The sequence below is a fragment of the Typopeltis vanoorti genome, chromosome 6, assembly GCF_054136105.1.
Source record: "Typopeltis vanoorti isolate ZY-2024b chromosome 6, IOZ_Tvanoo_1.0, whole genome shotgun sequence".
Classification (NCBI taxonomy): domain Eukaryota; kingdom Metazoa; phylum Arthropoda; class Arachnida; order Uropygi; family Thelyphonidae; genus Typopeltis; species Typopeltis vanoorti.
The window spans coordinates 5,752,069-5,773,892 of NC_143554.1; the positions used below are offsets into that span (position 1 = coordinate 5,752,069).

The window sequence follows — 21,824 nt, forward strand, 5'->3', positions numbered from 1 at the left end:
TCATAATTAGTATAGAAATACTAATTATGAATTAGTAACACGACACAACATAATAAAAAAAATGAATTTTAATTAGGAAAAGATTTTTGGAAAATTTTCTAGTGTTTTTTCCTTTTCTTTGGGGGGGGCTTGGCCTCCCCTCTGGGTGCGCCACTGAAGATCAGCATTAAAAAGACAAAGATAATGAAAATAGGCAGAAACATTGAAAATATCAACTGCATTGTGAATGGAGAACCTATAGAACAAGTAAAACATTTCAGCTACTTAGGGATGATTTTTAGCAAAGATGGTAAATTAAATATGGAAATAGACAACAGAATCAACAAAGCTGGTATGGTAGGAGGTCAACTGAATAAATTTATATGGAAAGAGAGAAATTAGCCAAAACACTAAATTAACTGTATACAAGACAGTGTTCAAACCAATTTTAACTTATGGATCTGCGAGCTAGGTTAGAAGTAAAACACTTAACCGAAGACTAGAGATCGCAGATATGAGAGTCCTGAGAAAGATTAGGGGCATGAACAGATGGCATCAATGGCAATATCGTATTAAAATTGAGGATATTAGGAAAGAACTTGATATTGTCAGCATCCAGGAATGCATTAGCAGAGCTAATCTCAGGTGGTACGGTCACTTAAAGAGAATGGGAGAGGAAAAATTAGCCAAACAAGTGTTTTTCTGCCAGGTTGGCAGGAAAAAGACCTAGAGGAAGACCAAGATATAGGTGGATTGAGACAGTAAAATGTGCCTTAGAAGACAGAAATATAAAACCTGATAATATTGTAGTCTTTACAGGTAACAGACTGATTTGGAGGAAAATTGTAGATAGGAAGTTAGTAATGGTGTAAATTTTTCATGTAGTACTATCATATCCTGTACACCCCTTGAGGGTATATATCAGGAATTTGATGATGATGAGAAATATAATTGAACAATGTGTAGAATTTCAAGCCCCACTTTACCTAAACTTCATCAATTTCAGCAAAGCATTCAACTCAGTAAATGGAGAGAAACTTTGTAAAATCTTAGAAGAATATAGAACAACTTATAAATTTCTCAACATTATTAAGAATATGTATAATATCAGCAAGTCTTGAGTGGAAGTAGATGGAAAACTTAGACTTCTTTATCATTGAAACTGGAGTTAGGTATAGTTGTGTGCTATGTAGTCTATTATTTATAATTTTAACTGATTTAATTATGAAAAACTCGATTAATCATCAAAAGAGAGGAATATGTTGGGACTTAACATTCACACTGGAAGACCTTGATTTTGCTGATGACATAGTGCGCCTGTTCTCTAAGTTAAATGACTTACAGCTGAAAACTGATGACATTGCTCGCTGTGCAGAAACTGTGGGTCTACATACAAACGAGAAGAAAACTAAGGTGTGAATAAATGAAGAATCAAATAAAGAAATTAAGTTAAAAAATGAAACAATTTAAGATGTTGATACTTTTATATATCTTGGATCGGTAATAAATAAGGCGGCACTGACGAAGAAGTTTTACAAAGAATTGCTAAAGCACAAAATTGCTTCAGGTCATTGAATAAATTATGGAAAGCATCAAATATTACAGATAAACTGAAAATTAATGTCTATAAATCTATTGTGCGAGCAGTACTGCTATATGGCTCTGAAACTTGGAAACTTACCAAGGCACAAAGTAATAAATTGGACATTTTCCAAAACAAGTGTTTAAGAAGAATTTTAAAAATCTTCTGGCCAAATGCAATTACTAACAAGGAACTTTTAAAGAAAACCTTCCCCAAGTCAATAGATGAAGAGATTTGTCTAAGAAGATGGAAATGGACTGGACATGTTCTTCACATGGGAATAAACAGAATTCACTGAGTTGGGCTCCAGAAAGAAGATGCTCTAGAGGTCGTCCAAAATTAACTTGAAGAAGAATGATGGCATCCAAAATGAAATAAACAAGATGGACGAGTTGGGTAGAAGCAAAAGCAGCTGTGAGGGAAGGTGGAAAACCAGCATTGCAGCCTTATGTGCCAGTAGGCACAGTAAGACTTCATGATAATGATGACTTGCATAAGTCTTACCAAGAACATTCAGTAGAGAAATACCTCTGTAATTCTCAGATTCAGTTTTATTTCCATTTTTATATATGGGTACTATGAAAGCTATACTCCAATCATCTGGAATTCGTCCCTCTGTCTCTAGGCCTTCTGAGCTATGCTGTGCAGCCACTGTAAGACTTTTATACCTCCAAACTCGAGCATTTCTGGTCGAATATCATCTACTCCAGCTGCCTTTCCACATTTCCGGCCTTTGATGGCTTTTTCTACTTCAAGTATGGATATGTATTCCTGAACTGCGTGCCTATTGTGTGTTTTTTGACCACTGTGCTTTCACTGATTGTTTCATGTAGCAATTTTTCAAAGTAATTACTCCATACATCAAGGATATTTTTTTCTCCAGTTTTCATGTCACCTTTATCATCTCTACGAGGGTGGTCTGAAAAGTCCTCGGCCTCGACCATAGATGGCAATACTATCAGTAAGATTTTTTTTTTCTAACTTGGTACATCTGTTATAAGCATCCATGTGAAATTGCAAGTCATTCTCTCAAGTAGTTTGGTTTATACAGTTATCTGAAGCAAAAGTGTTGTCTGTATCCCTTGAAATGGATAAAATTGAGTATCATGTGGTTATAAAATTCTTTGTAAAAGAAAGTTTAACGCGAGAAGAAATTCATTCGAAGTTCATAAAAGTTAGTGGGCACTCTTCTCCTTCGTTTTCGACAATTAAGAAATGGACTGCTGAGTTTAAACGTACCTGTACCAGCCTTGCAGATGATCCACGTTGAAGGACATCCAAAAAGTGTTATAATGCCAGAAATCATCGATCAAGTGCACTATATGGTATTGGATGACCGGCGAGGCAAAGTATGTGAAATTGCTGAGACTATAGGCATTTCAAAAGAACGTGTAGGATATATTTTGTTTGAAGAATTGCATATGAAAAAGCTTTGCGCAGATCAAAAACGCACTCGCATGAAAATCTCTGAAGAGTGTTTGGAGTTTTTTAACAAGAATAAAACTGATTTTGTCCGTTGACTTATTACTATGGATGAGACTTGGATTCACCATTATACACCAGAATCCAAACAGCAGTCAAAACAATGGACAGAAGCCGGTTGTTCAGCATCAAAGGAGACAAAGTCAGTTCCATCAACAGGAAAGGTCATGGCATCGGTGTTTGGGGATGTTGAAATTTTATTAATTAATTTCATTATCGTGAACAGGGTAAAATAATAACTGGGAAATATTATTCCGATCTTTTAACCAGACTAAACGAAAAAAATTTGTCAGAAAAGACCTGATTTGCAGAAGAAAAAAATCATCTTTCATTTGGACAATGCACTTGCCTACAAAAATGTTTTGGCAATGGGAAAATTAAGGGATCTGTATTATGAATTGTTGGAATACCCACCATATTCCCCAGATTTGGCTCCCTCTAACTTCTATCTCTTCCTCGCTGGTCAGCATTTTTCTTCAAATCAAGAGGTGATTGCAGCTGTAGAGGGGTATTTTGCAGATCTTACTGAGAACCACTACAGGGACGGAATAATGGCGCTGAAGCATCGCTGGAATAAATGTATTAGTCTTAAGGGAGATAATGTTGAAAAATAAAAATAATTTTGAAATTATAAATTCATTTTTTCGATGTTAGGCTGAGAACTTTTCAGACCACCCTCATAATTCCTTTTACAGCACTCTTTCCTTCATTTCTGAGCTTCTTCTACAACCTCCAAAATATCTTGCTATCTTTTTGATGTTTATTTTCTATGTTCTTACTAAAGTCTTCCCATGACTTTTGTTTAGCTAGTTTCATACAGTGTTTAGCTTTCTTACATTTGTCTCTGTATTCTCTATGAGCACAAGCTGACTTATTTGCCAGGAACTTTTGATATGCTTTCTTCTTTTCCTTCACTGCCTCTTTAACTTCCTGTATCCACCATGGAGTTCTGATTTTTCTATTCTTGCAGAATCAATCAATGTTTTCTTCAGGTCTTGCCACTGAATCTCCAAGGTTTGGGTCCTGTTCTCAAACTTTCATTTTTTTCTTGAATAATGTTTTGTGTAATTTTAATCTATAGTCCACATCTGAGAGCTGCTCAACTTTTATTTGCTTTAAAACTTTCTTACATATTCTTCTTTTCAATATGAAATTCAGTTTTATCCTGCTCAAGACTAAATGGTGATCACTTCCAATTTCAAATCCTTTATGCACTCTAGTGTCCTGCACCAGGAAGAAAACATCACTATCAACAATGACATAGTCAATGAGACTTCTTATCCCTTGCCTCTTCTCTCCATGTGAATTTGCACATTTTTATGTTGGAACATGGTGTTAGTAATAACCAGTCCATGTCCTGAGCAGAAATCCAACAGGTATTTGCCATTATTATTAGCTGTTCTCCAAATTTTTTCAAAATATTTTTGTATGTCTGACAATCATTTCCTACTGTGCTGTTTAGATCACCAACTTTTCCTTTTTCATTGTGTCAGTTGCTTTCTCTAAAGCCTCAAAAAATTTCTCACTTCTACCTTAGTAGAACCTTCTGTGGGACTATAGGCATAAACAAGTCTCATTGTCCAGGTCCCCATTCTCATATTTGCCCACATCACTCTACTTGAAACTACCTGCTATTCAAGAAGATTAGCCTCATGTTTAGTGTTGAATATTATGGCTATTCCTCCTTTTCCTTGATTTTCATTGTTTGGATATAACATTTTGTATTTATTTCTCAGGAAGATCTCTCTAGTTTTTGTCTTTTTTGTTTCAGTCACTCTTATTATGTCAGTCTCGTACTTATCCAATTCCTCAGGTAGCTCCAGGTTAAACTTGTTGAGTTGCAGCGTGTTTTAGGATTTATTCCAGTAGCTGACTTTTCGCTGTTTGCCTTAGTTCCCTGGCAAAAACAATGGGGGAGGGCCTTGTTTAACCAGGCGTCGCCTCAGCCAGCATGAAATTCTGTCTTGCTATACCATCATTTTATATTGTGGTTTAAGCCAATAAGAATACAGTTTGGTCGGCTAAATCCCAAATTGCCAGTCTATCCTTGTTCGTTCAGTATCCATGTAGATACCTAACAGGGTGTACCACGAGAAGGTGTTGGACACGTTAGATCAGAAGCCCTCAGTTCTCTGCATTCCTTTAAAGGCTATGCGGAGGTCTCCTCTCAGTTATACAGCTTTGGCCCTTAAGCACCCCAATGGACACTTTGACATGGGATATTATATTGTGCAAATGCCAAGTGTGAGACAAAAAAAGAGATCAGTGTGTAATCCAGAAAAATTATGCATATTAATTGAGGAAATTGGATATCTAGTTGCTGTTAAGAAAAATGGATGTGGCTTGTCAGATTGGAGATAGAAATAAACATGATGTATTTGTAAAGTGAATCGATTTGAATGTTTTGGAAAGGTTTACTTCTCATTACTTCAATTTTTATTTTATTTTATTTTTTTTTTTTTGTGGCTGTTTGTTTGTTTTAGGTAAGTTGAAATTTGGAGGGACATAGAACATATAGTAATGAATTTCTTCACTTTGCTATAAACATAGAGCATTTCATGATTTCGTCAAAAAATCATAGTCTCAGTAGTACTTGAATATGCTTGTACTCAAATTTTCTCCTAGCATACTCTGCAGAATAATGGTAGCAAGATTATGCACTAGAAGATCTATTAACATCCTGTCCTAATGCATGCTATTCCAGTCTGGTATAATGTTTAATGGGCAGGAGAATCTTCTGTAGAATTATTTTCAACTTTTCAAGCTATATCTTTGAGAAGAATTGTTAGATACCCCTTGACATAACTGAAAGCATTCATATTGCATACTGGAAGAAATGGAGGAAAATAAACTACATCTTTGGTTGGAGTCCAAACATGATACTGTTGACCTTCACTATAGCAGCATTATAACTAATTTACTATAATGAACTAATGAAAACTCCCAATGAATTCCCCATAGTTACAATGTGCTTCTGAAAGAAATTTACTATAACAAACTATTCACTAAAACGAACATATAACCTGTATTTGATTTATGATGCCAAGCAGGAAGACACTCTCCACTCAGCCAGATGGAACAGAACCTACACCCCAGATCTGTGCATAGTCTCTAAAGACTACCCTCTGCCAACAACCAGAACAATCCTCAACAGATTCCCTAATAGTCAGCATTGTCCTACATTAATAGAGACAGGCACATCAATCCCAGTCATCAGCGGAACACCAATCGCTAGATGGAACCTTTGCAGGTCTAACCGGAATGCATTTCAGAAACAAATCGAGCAACCATTAGAGCAGTTCCACCCACTCCTAATTACTATCCTAGATTTGTTAAACTAATCAAAACTGCAGCCAAAACCTCTATTCCTAGAGGCTACAGAAAATGATACATCCTATGCTGGAGTAGAGAAACTGAGGAACGTTTAGCCAAATATGAAAAAAACTGAAGACCCAACTGTTGCTAAGGAGCTCATAGCAATGGTGGATAAAAACAGACAGGAAAGATTAATCTCAACCATCCATGAACTTGAAATCACCACATCTAGCAGGAAAAGCTGGTCACTTCTGAGGTGGAGCAGAACCAGCAACACACAAAACAACAGAGATAACTCCTGATCAAATGGCTAATCATTTATTGAAAACCTCCAAGATATGTCCCAGCTCTATCAGGAAAATTACTGTGCAATCTTCCATCAGTCAAATCCTGAAGACGGAGCCCCGAGCTTCCTAAACTTGTACACCCAGTATCTCGGGAAGAGGTACAGGTAGCCTTAAAACTCACCAAGAATGGCAAGGCTTCAGGAGTGGATGGTATCCTCTCCAAGTTTCTAAAACATCTTGGTTAACAAGGCCAAAAATTGGCTGGCTGTCCTTTTCTCAAAAATTATGACTGGTAAAGTACCAAATCTGTGGTGGGAAGCCAAAATATTGCCGTGCCCAAACCAGGGAAAGATCCCCAAATGATGTGAAAAAATCTACGACCTATCTCCTTGCTTACTCCACCTTTAAGCACTTTGAAAGAATTCTCCTTAAAAGAATTTCACCCCTCATCGAAAGAGCACTCCCGATTGAACAAGCTGGCTTCAGGCCAGGAAGAAGTTGCTGTGACCAGGTCCTGGTCCTCACAACACACAGATTGAAGCAGGCTTTCAAAAGAAACTTAAATCTGGAGCCACTTTCATTGACCTAACATCAGCTTATGACACAGTCTGGATCAGGGGGCCTCCTAAAGCTAGGAAATATTATAAGGTGCAAAAAACCTGTCAGCTTTTTGAATCCATTCTCTCCAACAGAAAGATCCTGGTCCATATTGGCAGAAAAAAGAGCAGGCCCAGATTCCTTCACAATGGTCTCCCTCAAGGCTCTGTGTTATCCCCTTTACTTTTTAACATCTACGTGTACGACTTACCCGTAGCTCAAGCAAGTATATCTACACTGATGACCTAGCGATCCTACATCAATCTATCTCCTCTGCCAACCTGGAATCAACCTTGAAAACAGACCTGAACATCCTGGAGGAGTACTTCAACTAGTGGTACTTGAAGCCAAATCCAACAAAAACCGTGTCCACAGTATTTCACCTGAACAATGCAGAGGCGAATCGACACCTCAACCTTTCTTTCTGTGGAAAAATGGTAGAACACGAGCCTCACCCAAAATACCTTGGAGCGAGCCTGGACAGAAGCCTAACCTATAAAAGGCACATCACCAACAAAATTAAAACGAGAAATCGTTTTAATTTTGTTGGACTGGTTAGTGGTCGAGAAAAAGAGATATCATTTCAAGGCTTGCTGAAACAACCTGGGGTTGTGGTGCAGAAGTCCTAAGGTTGTCTGCATTAGCCCTTGCATTCTCTGCAGCAGAATATTGTGCCCCTATCTGGGAAAGAAGTACACACACTATAACATTATAGACACCCAGCTAAACTCTACCATGTGCACAATTAGTGGGACAGTGAGAAGCACCCCTCTCTCCTGGCTGCTTGTCCTATCTAACACTGATCCACGAAACATATGGAGAAGACAAGCCTCGATTAAAGAATTTAATAAAGCAATGAGTAACCCACTCCTGCCCCTGACTCTCATAAATCCACCTAGTCTTCGCCTAAAATCTAGAAAGCCTTTCTGGTCCATGGACGAACTCTCTTCAGCTGCCCTGCCATCAACACCTGACATATGGAGAGGATACTGATCCAACAATCTCCCAACAAACAGCTTCCTGGTAGAAGATCCCTGTGCTCCTCAGCCTGGTTTTGATCTTCCTAGGAAGAGTTGGTCATCAATCAACAGGATCAGAACTAACCAGGGAAGATGTGGCTACCTACTACATAAATGGGGACTGTTAGACCACCCTTATTGTGATTGTTCTCCCATGGCTCAGACGATTACTCATATTGTGAGCGACTGTCCAAGGCGCCAATTTTACAGTGGTGGTCTACAGGACATCCACAAGGTGACGGATGAGGCCTTGGATTGGCTTTCCAGACACTGGACATTGACCTGTAGCTGTTCTGTATTCCTTTTGCCATATGAATAAATAAATAAAACTAAAACGAATTATTCCAGTAGACTATTCCAATGGAGAAAATCATCAACAGCTAACTCCTGCACTACTTAGAGGCACACTGATTAATCAGCTGACTTTGTAGCTTACATCACCCACCACTGGATCTGTGCCATGCAAAGGTTCAGAAAAATTTGTGCTGTCACTCTTGATATTTTCAAAATCTTTTAACTGTCTGACATTATGGCTTGCTAAACAAATTGCCATCCTTTGGTGTCATCTGTAATTGCGTAGCCAGTTTTCCATCTGGTTTGTTTTCTGCACATAATGGTAGTGGTTCCTTCTCTTCAAGCTTCACCATCAATGCTGGAGTACCTCAAGGCTCTGTCCTATCACCTACTCTCTTTCTCTTCTTCATAAATGACCTACTCACAGTCACCACTAATCACTATACTCTCTACTCATCCTACTCATTCAACAAGCATGCAGTACTCTGACTTCCCAGATTGCAAGATTAGTTACAACCAGTGACTTAAACATTAATCTACATACTATCCTTCAATGGAGTGAGGACAAATCATAATGTTCATTGCCACCAAAACAGTCTTGCATCTTCTCTCACAAAAGTGATCTCAGCTCATCTACCCTTACCAATACAGAAATCATCAAACAAGATCATATCTCTCTGCTTGGAATAACATTTACCAAAAGTCTTTCCTGGCATAAGCACATCAATAGCCTCCTCAGCAGGCAAAAAACTAGGCATTCTCTTTTGTTCAAGAATTTTTTTTTTTACACCCAACCAACTCTTAATTACAATATATACAAATCTCAAATCCACCCATGCTTAGAATACTGCTCACATGTTTAGGGTAGTGCACCTAAAACATTCCTTAAGATAAGATACTTGATGCTGTCCTGAGGTGAGCAATTAGACTCATAGATGAGCCTCTCTTACAGATTCACTTCAACCTCTATCTCACAGACACAGTTGTTTCAGCACTATGTCTATTCTACAGGTACTTCCATGGTCACTGCTCCAGTGAATTGGAGCAGTGACCATGGCCTGTCAAGACCAAGTAACTTGGCATCTTAGAAACTTGTTACTGCTTATGATAGGGCAGTTAATCATATCTGAATTTTGTGGGACTGACTAAATCACTTTCAGTTGAAATTCCTAATAAAGGTTCTTTGCATTCTAAACAGGATTCAAACCCAGGTCTTACCAGCTTGGAGGGCTTTGTCTGTACCAAATGAGCTACCTCTGCAGTGCAATTTGAAGAATGAAGGGATAATGTGCCCTTTGAATGTAGAGACCTGACTTCTATTCTCATTATGAGAAGAGGAATCTTTATATGGACTTTTCAGTTGATGTTGAGTTAGCTGATCTCATCAGGGTTTTTCATCCTGCATAGCAAACTGCCAGAACACACACACACACACACAGTTAATACACAGAAATACTGTTAGTGTTCAGTGGTAGATGGCATTGTGTGTAGATGGAGGATTAAGTACTGGTGACTGACAGGGAGTTGTGTAGTGTGAAATGTCCTCCTATGAGTTCTTGGACCATCATGGAGGTATCACGTAATAATAATAAGTTGAAATCATACACCCAGGTAAAATGCAGGATTGAAAGTTGTAAAACTTTTTGAGTTGTGAATGTGGTTGAGTTTCATCATTTTGAAACTATTACTACCTCTTTGAAATTTGTATCCTCCTTATCATCAGAAGAAAATGAGTGCCTCCTGCATGTACACAGAGGTTATGATTCAATGCTACAATTAACCACTGAAAAAGAAAGGTCCATTTGTCCTCTCTTTGATATTGCACACTAAACCAATACCTTTTCTTGGAATAAACAGGCATTCTCTAGAATTTTCCGTTTTCCAGAAATTTCCATCATTTTGTGGACATCATATAAAGTGAATATGTATCATCAGCAAAGCACAAATTATCCAGTGCTACATTATCTCTCACTAAGATCTAAAAATTCTTGAGTAAACACTTTTCATTCCACTTATATGGGAATGTCTTCAAACCAAGGAATATGCTAATAGTTTGTGAGCCAAGTTCCTGTCTCTATTGCTAGATGTTGGAGGTGTTTTTGTAGGAGGTCCCAGCATGGCACACTATACAAATTCAGCTGTGTCTGATATTTGCACTGTCAGTTGATGCCTCAACTTTAGCCTGCCACTACATCACTTGCTTTACTGAAGGATTAATATAGATGTAAACAGACACTTCCCTGTACTGATCAGGAATTTTATTTACTGCAAGACATCATGAAAAATGAATTGCTGTCGTTTATTGAAGCCAGCCTGGTGAGATGAAGCATGCATCTTAAATAAATATTTCCATGGCAATTGTTCATATGAACTAGAATCAATAATTCTTCCCCTCTGTACTAGATTCATTGAAACCCATGCAGTTGCCACCCAAAACACCACAGTTCAACTCCGAACTCAGAACACGCTTCACTTCTTCCTCATGCATTCCTTCTGCCATTGTATTCTGGAATAGTCTCTCTTTTATGTGTTTTTTAAGGAATACAATATACAGGTCTTCAAATCCTCAACCCTTTTCTCAACTCTACCCATCCACAGTACTAGCATACTATACGTTGACTAACCAGCCTCTCATGGATTGGAATCAGCATTAAAAAAAAAAAAAAAAAGATGCACATTATCTCTGCTGTTAGTTTTATCTATACAGTATATATTACATTATGAAGGAAAGTGGTATTAGGCATGATATCATAATTGGAGGTATATTCAGCTCAGCTCTTTATTTTTATCCATGTGATGGTTACTTAAACAGGATCCCAAGTGGATACTTTTGCAGAACAGATGTTCATTGCCAGAATAGCCAGAAAAAGATCCAGAGGAACACCACAATCTTGATGGATTGATTGAAGTGCTTCTAATTGCTTTAGAAGACTGAAATATGAAATCTCACAATTTGTTAGAGTTCTGACAGATAACAGATTAATTTAGAAGAAAACTATCAATGAGAAGTTAGTGATGAATTTTTTCATGTGTCATAATATTCTGTACACTCCATGGAGGGTACTTATCCAGGAATTTAACAGTAGTGGTGGCAATGGTGTATGCATAAAATGCACAAAAATTCACTTGCAGATACAATCTAGGGTCTACAAGATAGAGAAGTACAAAATGGGGAAAATTAGCTCTCGGAACACTTACAATAGATGCCTCATTTTGAAAAAAAATTAGTTTGTTTGAAAATGCAGATAAAACACACACACACACACACCTAAAGCATTAAAATAACAGTGGGGGGATCAAAAATTAGACAATCTAGAAATAAGACTGATTAAATTTAAAAATCTCCAATTGTGAAAATTCTCTGGATCTGCCAAAAAAATAAAAATAGCTGCCATAATCAATAGGATCCCCAGAAAAATCTCAAAAAAAGTATTTTCTTCCATTTCTAAAGAATAGGATGATAAATAATTCGCTTTCATCAAGGTCAGAAATTAAGTAGTTTCATCCCTCTGATTTCACTTTCAGATCTCCAAGTACTCTTTTCCATAAAGAAAATGGAAAAAGTCATACTTGTTGGCGATTTAAACAGCAAATTAGAAAGTGAATCTCACTAGGCATATAGAAATGTTTTAATAGTTTAATAGTTTTAATAATAATAGTAAGTACCTGCTGGATTTTTGCTTATGACATGAACTAGTCATTACTAACAGCATGTTCCAACATAAAGATATGCACAAGTTCACATGGAGAGAAGACACTAGAAATAAGAAAAGCCTCATTGACTATGTTATGGTTGATAGTTGTTATTCCACCAGAAATGCTCATATCTTATTCTTCTTCAACCTTTTGGTTCTGTCCACTACTGGATGAAGGTCTCCCAAATGATTTTCCAGACCACTCGGTTTTCTGCTCCACCCATCCATCTCACTCCTGCAATTTGTTCCAGTTCATCCCTCCACCTTCTTCTCGGTCTTCCTCTTTGTCTTGCTCCATCCATTGGTCTCCACTCTGTTGTTTTTCTAGTCCATCTCCTGTCACTGCATCTGGCAATATGGCCAGCCCATCTCCATTTAGCCTGTTTAATGTATTTTACAATATCCATGACACCTGTTTCAGATGTTATCCAAGTATTTGTCTTCCTATCTCTTAACGTTATTTTTAACATACTTCTCTCCATGCGATGTTGTGTTGTTCTCAGCTTTTTGTTTAGGGCTTCTGTTAAAGTCCATGTTTCTCTTCTGTATGTTAGGACAGGAAGTATGCACAGGTCGAAGGCTTTCCTTTTTAGACTCATAGGGATGTCACTTCGAATATGTCTCTCATTTTCCCATAAGCCATCCATCCATCCAAGGTGAATTCTTCATTCAATCTCTTTTCTTTGGCACTCCTCAAAGGATAACAATTGCCCAAATATACATATGAAGTAACTTGTTCTATTTCATGGTTTTCAACTTTGATAGTTCTATGGTTTATGTATTTATTCATCATTGTTTTTGTTTTTTCTCTATTTATTTTTAATCCAATTTCTCTGGAGGCTTCATTTAGCTGATTTAGTCTTTCTTCCAGATCTTCAAGATTATTTGCTATTGGGAGATAATAGCAGATAAATTAGGATGACAATATCATCTGCAAATTACAGATGATGCAGCCTTTCTCCATTTATGTTTATTCCTTTTGTTTCCCAATCAAGGCTTCTAAAGACTTCCTCTAGTGCAGCTGTAAATAATTTGGGAGAAATGCTCATATATAGAGGTATAATATTTTTGCATTGGCTACACTGCGTAATCAGAATGCCTGGTCAGAAAGGTAAAATCCAGAGGATTAGAGTAGAGCTTGTAGTTCTCATTTAAAAAAAATGAGAATAAAGCAGAATATGAGAATTAGAAGAATTTCTCTGCTAAGTGTTTAAGGTAATATTTATGCAATAGTTGAAAAGAGACTGAGAAAAGTTGTGGAAGATAAACTGGGACAAGCAATTCAGACCAAATAGAGCTTGTCAGGATCAGATTTTTCACTTGACAACAAACAGTTGAGAAATTGTGCGAATATGACACAGATCTGTACTTAGGTTTTGTAGATCTGAAAAAGGCATATGACAAGGTGCCCAGAGAAAAGCATTTAAAATCACAAAAATTATATTGGGTAAATGGAACATGTGGAATATACAGAGCAATACATAGTCTATATTTAAGTTGTAAGTCAGCAGCTAGAATTGAAGGAAACAGTGGAAAATAGTTTGATGTAAAATCAGAGATAAGACAAGGTTGCACATCATCTCCACTCATATTCATCATCTATATGGATCACATTATGAAAGAAAGGGGCATTGAACCTGACATTAGAATTGGAGAAATCAAACTTAGCTCTTTGTTTTATGGAGATGATGTACTCTTCAACACACTTCTAGGATATTCTAACTAAATTGAATAACAGCCGTAACAAATTTGGTGTGAAAATCAGCAATAAAAAACCCAAACTATGAAAATAGGCAAGAATATAGAAAACTTCGGCTATCTTTTGAATTGAGTGTATAGAACAAGTAAAATATTTCAGCACACAATTTTCAGCGAAGATGGCAAATTAAACTTGGAAATAGACACCAGAATAAACAATACTGGTGTGGTGGGGAGCCAGATGCATAAATTTATGTGTGTGTGTGTGTGTTTATGCAACTGGAAATAAGCAGAACACTAAACTAGTAGTATACAAGACAGTGTTCAAACCAGTTTGAATTTATGGATCTGAGAATTGGGCTAGAAATAAAGCACTTGCTCAATGACTAGAGACCACAGATATTAGAGTTGTGAGAAAGTTTAGGGGAGTGAACAAATAGCATCAATGGCAGAATCATATTACATTGTTAACATTTAAGAATGTGTGAGCAGGGCTAATCTAAGGTGGTTTAGTCACTTAAACAGAATTGGGGAAAAGTCAGCAAAATAGGTGTTTGATGCAAAGATAACAGGACCGTCTAGGTGAATTGATTCAGTCAGAAGTACCTTCGAAGAATGAAATGTTAGATACAACAATATTGGAATGCTAACAAATAATAGACAAATTTGGAGGAAAATTGTTGATAAGAGATTAATAATAATGTAAACTTAATTATGTAGTGTTGGCATAGTATTCTGAATACCTCTTTTCTTTTCTTAAGATTTATACTGTCTTGATGGTATATATCAGGAAATTTTTGGTGATGTCCTCCATGTAGCTCATATATCTAATTAGAGAGGCCTTATATTCAATGAGACTTGTTAAATATAAAGTTGCTGCTGTCTTTTGTTACATTGCTAGAGATCCATATAACTTCGAAATCCTGGTTGATAATCTTAACTTGTAGTGTGGTAAGCAATGCTTCATATTTATTTCTCTTCCATGTGAATGTCTTTAATATGCTCTGCTATACTACTGTCCCCTGCATAACCTACCTTTCTTTGTGTCTATATAGCTAGTACCTCTTGAGCATTAAATATATTGAACTCTTGAATTGTTTAAGGGTGGATGTGGGCATTTAGGTGAGTGTAAAAATGTGAAGAGTGCATTGGGGAAGAGTTACCTTTACTGTAAATTGCATAAGGAAGGTTTGCCTTGAACAGAAATCGTGAGGAGTACAACCAGAAACAGAAGTTATCTGCTGTTTTCTGATTCTACCTAAAATATGGATGCAGAGATGTAAACTATTCACTTGCAAGGTGCATCTCAAAATTTGTGCAAAATTAACATAAAACATGGAGGCATAAAAGTTTTTCAGTGGCTGTACTGTGTAATTGAAGTCCTAGTCAGAAGGTCGTATTCCTGATGATTGGAGTTGAGCTCTCATAGTACTAACCCATCTATAAAAAGGGAAATAAAATAATGAGATTTACAGAGATATTTCCCTACTGAGTGTTCCTGATAAAATTTATACAAGTATACTTGAGAAAAACAGCTAAGAAAGATTGTGGAAGAAAAGCTTAGTGAAGAAAAAGCTGGATATAGGCCAAATAAAGATTATCAGGATTGGATTTTCACTTTAAGACAAAAGGTTGAGAAATCTTGGGAATATTTCAAGAATTTGTATTTAAGTTTCATAGATCTGGAAAAAGCATATGACAAGGTGCCAAGCACTCTTCAAAAATTCTACAGTTATATATGGTGTAAATGGGACATTATATCAAGCAGTACATAATCTTTATGTGAGCTGTAAGTCAGTTGTTAGAATTGAAGGAGATACAGGAAGATGGTTTGATGATAAATCAGGTGTGCGACAAGGGTACACATTATCCCCACTGTTATTCATTATCTATATGGATCACATTATGAAGGAAAGTGGTATTATATCTGATATCAATATTAGCATCTTCATGCAATTTTGATATCAGATATAATAATCTTCGCTCTACTTCATGCAAATGATTATACTTATAAGTAAATCCAGTATAAGTATGGAGGATTCCCTAACTCAACTGAATAACTGTTGTAACAAATTTGGCATGAAAAACAGGAATAATAAGACAAAGACGATAAAAATGGACAGAAATGTGGAAAACAACTGATACATCCTGAATAGCGAACCTAGAATAAGTAAACATTTCAATTACTTAGGCACAGTTTTTAGTGAAGATGGTAAATTAAATATGGAAATAGAATCAACAAATTTGGCATGGTAGAAAGTTACCTGAATAAATTTATACAGAATAGGAAAGAAATTACTCAGAACAATAAATTAACTGTATACAAAACCAATTTTAAATTATGGATTTGAGAGCTAGGGTTAGAAATAAAATACTTGATCAAAGACTGTAAACTGCAGATATGAGAGTTCTAAGAAATATTAGGGGAATGAACAGATGGTCAATGGCAGTATTGTATTAAAAATTAGGATATTAGGAAAGAACTTGCCATTGTTAGCATTCAGGAATGTATTAGTAGAGGTAATCTCAGGTGACACAGTCACTGGTCACTTAAACAGAATGGAAGAGAAAAGATCAGCAAAACTACTGTTCTTTTGAATTTTTGCAGAAAAATCTCAGAGGAAAACCAAGATGTAGGTGGATTGATGCAGTTAAAATACCTTAAAAGACAGAAATATAAGATCTGATGTTGGAGTCTTGACCTATAACAGATTAATTTCAAGGAAAATTCTTGATCAGAAGTAGGGTATATATCAGGAATTTGATGATGATATAAAACAATGTTTAATGAATATACTATGCTAATTTTAGGTTACACTTCAAAGTAGACACCTCATAAACTGATGCACTTGTTTGCGTGTTTAGACAATTTGTTGATGCCATCCAGAAACACTTTTTTTTTTTGGAATGCTCTTCAGCTCCTGTGTAACTGCATCCTAATTTCATTTAGTGTTTGGAAATGATGACCTTTTAACACATTCATTGCCGATCACGCGTTATCGCGTGGACGTTGCTATCAAGTTTCTAAGTGGAATAGTATAGTGGCCACAGCGAAACGGCGCATAATATTTATATTGGCCACTAGGGAAGGGATCGACTTTCGTGGAGTGGGGATGGCCGCCAGCCATTGTCTATTGTTTATGTTAGCCAGTGCGCACAGTGTACATAAATTTTATTATTATGTACATAAATCCTATGTACATAATAATAAAAGCATATAAATAATATATTTAACTTATTTTGAGCACAATAAAAACTAAATAAAAAAATTAAAAAAAATTGGCCACCACACGAAATTCCAATTTTCAGCTTGGCAATGAACGTGTTAATGAAAATTTCAATTTTGGGAAAAGAAAATAATCAGCTGGAGCAAGTCCTGGTGAGTAGGGTGGGTGGTGAAGTGCACTACTTTCCTGCTTGCCAAAAATTGCTTCACAACTGCAGCATTGTGAAGATGCACTGTCATGATGCAGGAACCAACTGTTGGATTGGTACAATGCCAGTCTCACTCGATTCATTCTTTGTAGTAGGTAATGCAAAAGTGTCTTTATAAAATTTCACATTGACGTTTTGACTATTAGAGTCAGATTCGTGATGTTTCTTTATCAAAATAGACAATTAGCATCATTTTCACTTGAGATTTTTGAAAACAGGGCTTCTTGGCTTTTGGCACCAGTAACAAATTTGTTCCAAAAAATATTAATATTCTTCTGCCATTCTTCAAAGGTCTTGATACAAAATGACCAAATCCTGTTTCTACTTTGTCATCAGAGTGAGTAACAAATCTTGTGTGCAAATATCCTCACCTAATAGTTGACAAACAGATTCAACATTTTCATCTGTACATGCTTTCAAAGGGCAGCTACTTCTAAGATAGTCTTTCACAGCCTCCCCCTCATGGAATTGACTGCATCATTTTTATACATTTTGTATTATTTTGAGTGTTTCTACAGCAATTTTACTGTTCTTTGCATGGATATTTATTGCTTTTCTCTGCTTCATTGTGTCAGTTTCAATGTATAAAAATTTGCACTCACAATATGCACATTAACTCATCTGTTGAACACAGGCTACTGATATTTAATCATGTGTTAGCTGAAGGTTTGCTACAAATGCTTAAAGTGTTAGCCAACAGCTGTTGTACCACACCTTGTAGTGCATAAAATTGCATCGTAATTTTTATTTTTTTTTTTAGAAAAATTTATTTCCCCATGATTTTTACATGAAATTGTGTTGTCTTATCTATGCTTTGGTTGTCCATGTCTTTAATCAAAATTCCCAGCTTCCTTTATTGCCTATGCTAAAAAGCTTGCATTCTTTGCATATAATCATCAGAAATGATTTTGAAATGTTCTGGAGTCTTATCCAGATGATACTCAAAACACTACAGTATGATACTCATACTGTATTGTTTTCCAACTGTGCTCAAGCCAGTCTTCTGTATTTTTGCTTTTCTTACAGCTTTCATATTGATAAATCTGACAGTGTTATTCCAAGCATACAACAAATTAATAATGCCTTTGATTTATCACCAGAAGGATATCAGACATTCGCACCTAATCTGGAATTTTTTTTTTTTTTTTTTAAATCCTCCAATTCTGATGATATCTCTCCATTCATTTTGAAGCTTAATACTGAGGTAATTTCTGTTTTGCATCATCCTCTCTTTCTCTCTGCCTTATAAAAAAAAAATAAAAATAAAAATAAAAATCATAACTTATATCGAAGATTAAGAATTAGCCCATATTCAACTAATTCCTAAAAAATAATTTGATCTAGATTTCTTGGTGATTTGTAATATTGTATTAATCTGACAATGCTCACAGTATGGCAAATTGCCTGTATTATAGAAATTTTAAGAGAGGGTGGGAGGCTGAAAAAGTTACATGTTTGGTCAGTCTCTAAAGCAAGGTTTCCAGACTACATAAAATATAAATCATTGGCTTGGAATAGTTGAAAAAGTTCCATGTCTGGTCTCTAGAGCAAGGTTTCTGCACTATATAAATATATATATATATATAAACTTGCTAAAAATGGCAAAAAATAAAAAATCCTTAGCCCACCCATAATACAAAATGTACTATACATAAATGTAATAATATAAAATGTACTAGTTTATAAACTTTTGTGGATGGGAATCACACACAAAAATAAAATAAAACCCATCACATTTACTGCATAAAAATAGTTTTGTAGTTTAACTTAAAATTTCTTGAACACCATACAAGTGGACTTTTAAATCCATGTTATGTTATATTTCTGAAATGTAAAGGTTTATTTTATTTTTACTTTATTTTAGTTTTGATTAAGATAAAAAAATCATCTTGCATGGTAATTTTAGTTTGATAATAACTTGTGTTTATATTTCTCTTCCATTAGGAGAAGCCAACAAACAAGTTGGGGAATATAAATATGAGCTCAAAAAGGCAGAAACGGACATTATAACATTGCAGGGCTGTGTAAGTTTTTTTTTTTATTTTTTAAACTGTGTAATGAATTTCATTACTGATTTTTAACATTAGCCATCACTTTATATATGAGAAGTATGCATGGTAATAAAACAATAAGAACACCTTGAAATTCACCACTATGGAATTTCATAGTGATGAAATTCTATATAAGTTAGGTGCAAAATATATAACTTATATTTTGCACTCAGTATTAAAATAAATTTTCGACAGCTAGTTTTTATGAGTACAAATTATGGGATCACACTATTGCTATCCTTTATCTTTTGTTTTGTTTTATAGCAGTAGCTCTCATTTTTGGCTACTTAGCTGTGCAATATCAGTGTTTATTCTAACTTTCCAAAGTAAATTATTTTGTTAATTTATATGCAGAACTATAAATATTCACATGTAAGGTCTATTTTTTGTCATCTGCACTATGTTACAGCGAGAAATTTCATAATGTAGACTTTTTTGCTTTCTGGTTTGCTTGCTTTTGCTTTTTAAAAGATTCCAGTAATTACACAAATTAATTAAGGCTTAATACATATCACTGATTTATGTACTACATAAATGAAAGAAAATTCTGTTTCTTAGTATAAACTTTCATTTCCTAGTTAATTTGTTGGTGCACCAACTTATTTACTGCATTTATTATTAACAGTTATCATTTTGCTGAATAACATTTTTCTTGCTATTCATTTTATTTCTTTATGTGTTATTTGTGCCTTGCATGCTTTCTTTCCGAATGTCCATATTTGGGATTTCACATAACAAAAAAAAAAAATTAGGCTGTTTTTTTTTTTCTTTCTTTTCACTCATATTTCAAGCTTTTTCAGATGAATTACAGAACTTGGTTGATTTCTGTATACCTAATAAGATTTGAATTTTATGATTATAATACTGCATGACCTACAAAGAAAACAAATGCAATTGTTACATTTTTGTTTGTTATAATTGTTTATTTTTTCCAAATAAGATGAATGCAGAAACATAAAAAAAAAAAAAAAAAAAAAAAAAAAAAAAAAAAAACTGAAGTTTTTTTTTTAAATTTAATAAAACATCTCTTTGAAAAAAGGGTGGGAGGGGACCACTTGATTCCTTGGAAAGAAGAATTTTCACGTTTGAATTATTAGCCAGTTCATTGAACTTATAGTGATTTTATATACTTGTGCTGAATGCTAATGTTAAATTTGAGGGATTGAGTTTCTATTCTTATTTTCCTCCTCCACAGCAATTGAGAATAAATCAAACAGAATGCTACACTCATTGTTATGTTTATAAAACAACCATGTTTCTTGATTCATGATGTTTTCATGTCTTTTTTACATAAACCTTCTTGGTATTTTGTATTGAATAGTAATGACCTCCCACAATAAGTTTTGTAACTGCATGGAGGTCAGGAAAATAATAATCTTATTCCACTTTTTTACCTCAGATGATTTCAAAAAATAAAATTAAATAAAAATATTACAGAAGCTTTTTTTGCATTTCTTGGAAAGAAACTCTGAAAATTCAAGCAGCCCTTTCTTTCTTTCTTTCTTCATACATTGTAGAATATGAGATTGTTGAAATCAGTTATTGTTTTTGTAATTTACTGCTAAAATAAAACCTCTGCTTTGTTTTGTTTATGTCTGTGTGGTATTGGAGAAGAGAACAGCATTATTTGCTCTACACAGTTGATTTCATTCCATTCTTCTGAAAGTTCAGAGATTTGAGGGTTTTTTTTTATTTTTTTTATTTTTTACTGACTTGGACATCTACACCTCTTGATGTTTTCAAGAATAGTTTTCCCAGCCCCCCCCCCCCCCTCAATATGCAAACATGTTTGACAATTTCCCATGCTGGCATGTATTTGTCAGTGCACCCACTATTGAATGTATTAAAGCCTCATCTAAACATCATAATAGCAACAATTTAGATAATTTCTACTTTGTGTGTGTGTGGGGGGGGGATAATCATGAAATTTCTTTATTGAGACTTTTTTTTTTTTTTTTTTTTTACAACACAGCCATATTTAAACCTTTAGTATGGCTATGCTATTAGGATTGCTATTTGACAGCTCATTTATCTGTACTACTTAGTGAGTGGCATAGTGAATGTTTTGTTTGCATATTTGCTCACTGCTGTAAATCGAATACCAGATATTAATTATTTAAAATGTTCAGTTTCCATATTTCACTTACAACTGTTGAATGTAATATTATATTAACTTAAAAATACTACAGGCCTTTCTTGGTAATAATATAATAAGATAATTGATGTCATATGGTGGATGTGTTGCTATGATTCCATGGTCAAATAATTTGTCATCAGATTTGAGTATAAAGACATTTATACTCAAATCTGATCAAAGAGTATAATTTGACATTATACTCTTTGATCTGATTTCTTTGTATGTGACCAGATAACTCACCTTTAATTGAAAA

The 21,824-nt window shown here is 35.1% G+C and overlaps 2 protein-coding genes across 4 annotated transcripts in view; one reads left to right on the forward strand and one right to left on the reverse strand.

The window, feature by feature from the left end:
• LOC150105259 (leucine-rich repeat flightless-interacting protein 2-like) overlaps window positions 1–21,824 on the forward strand; it is a 308,848-nt gene that overhangs the window by 272,015 nt on the left and 15,009 nt on the right. For all 3 annotated transcript variants that reach the window (XM_090394023.1, XM_090394022.1, XM_090394021.1), the window contains one exon: window positions 19,328–19,407. In XM_090394023.1, the coding sequence (XP_090250149.1) occupies window positions 19,328–19,407 (80 nt within the window). The remainder of the gene's footprint in view (window positions 1–19,327; window positions 19,408–21,824) is intronic.
• The window catches only part of LOC150105260 (uncharacterized), a 235,239-nt gene that overhangs the window by 35,633 nt on the left and 177,782 nt on the right, over window positions 1–21,824 (reverse strand). The gene's annotated exons all lie outside the window — the stretch shown is intronic.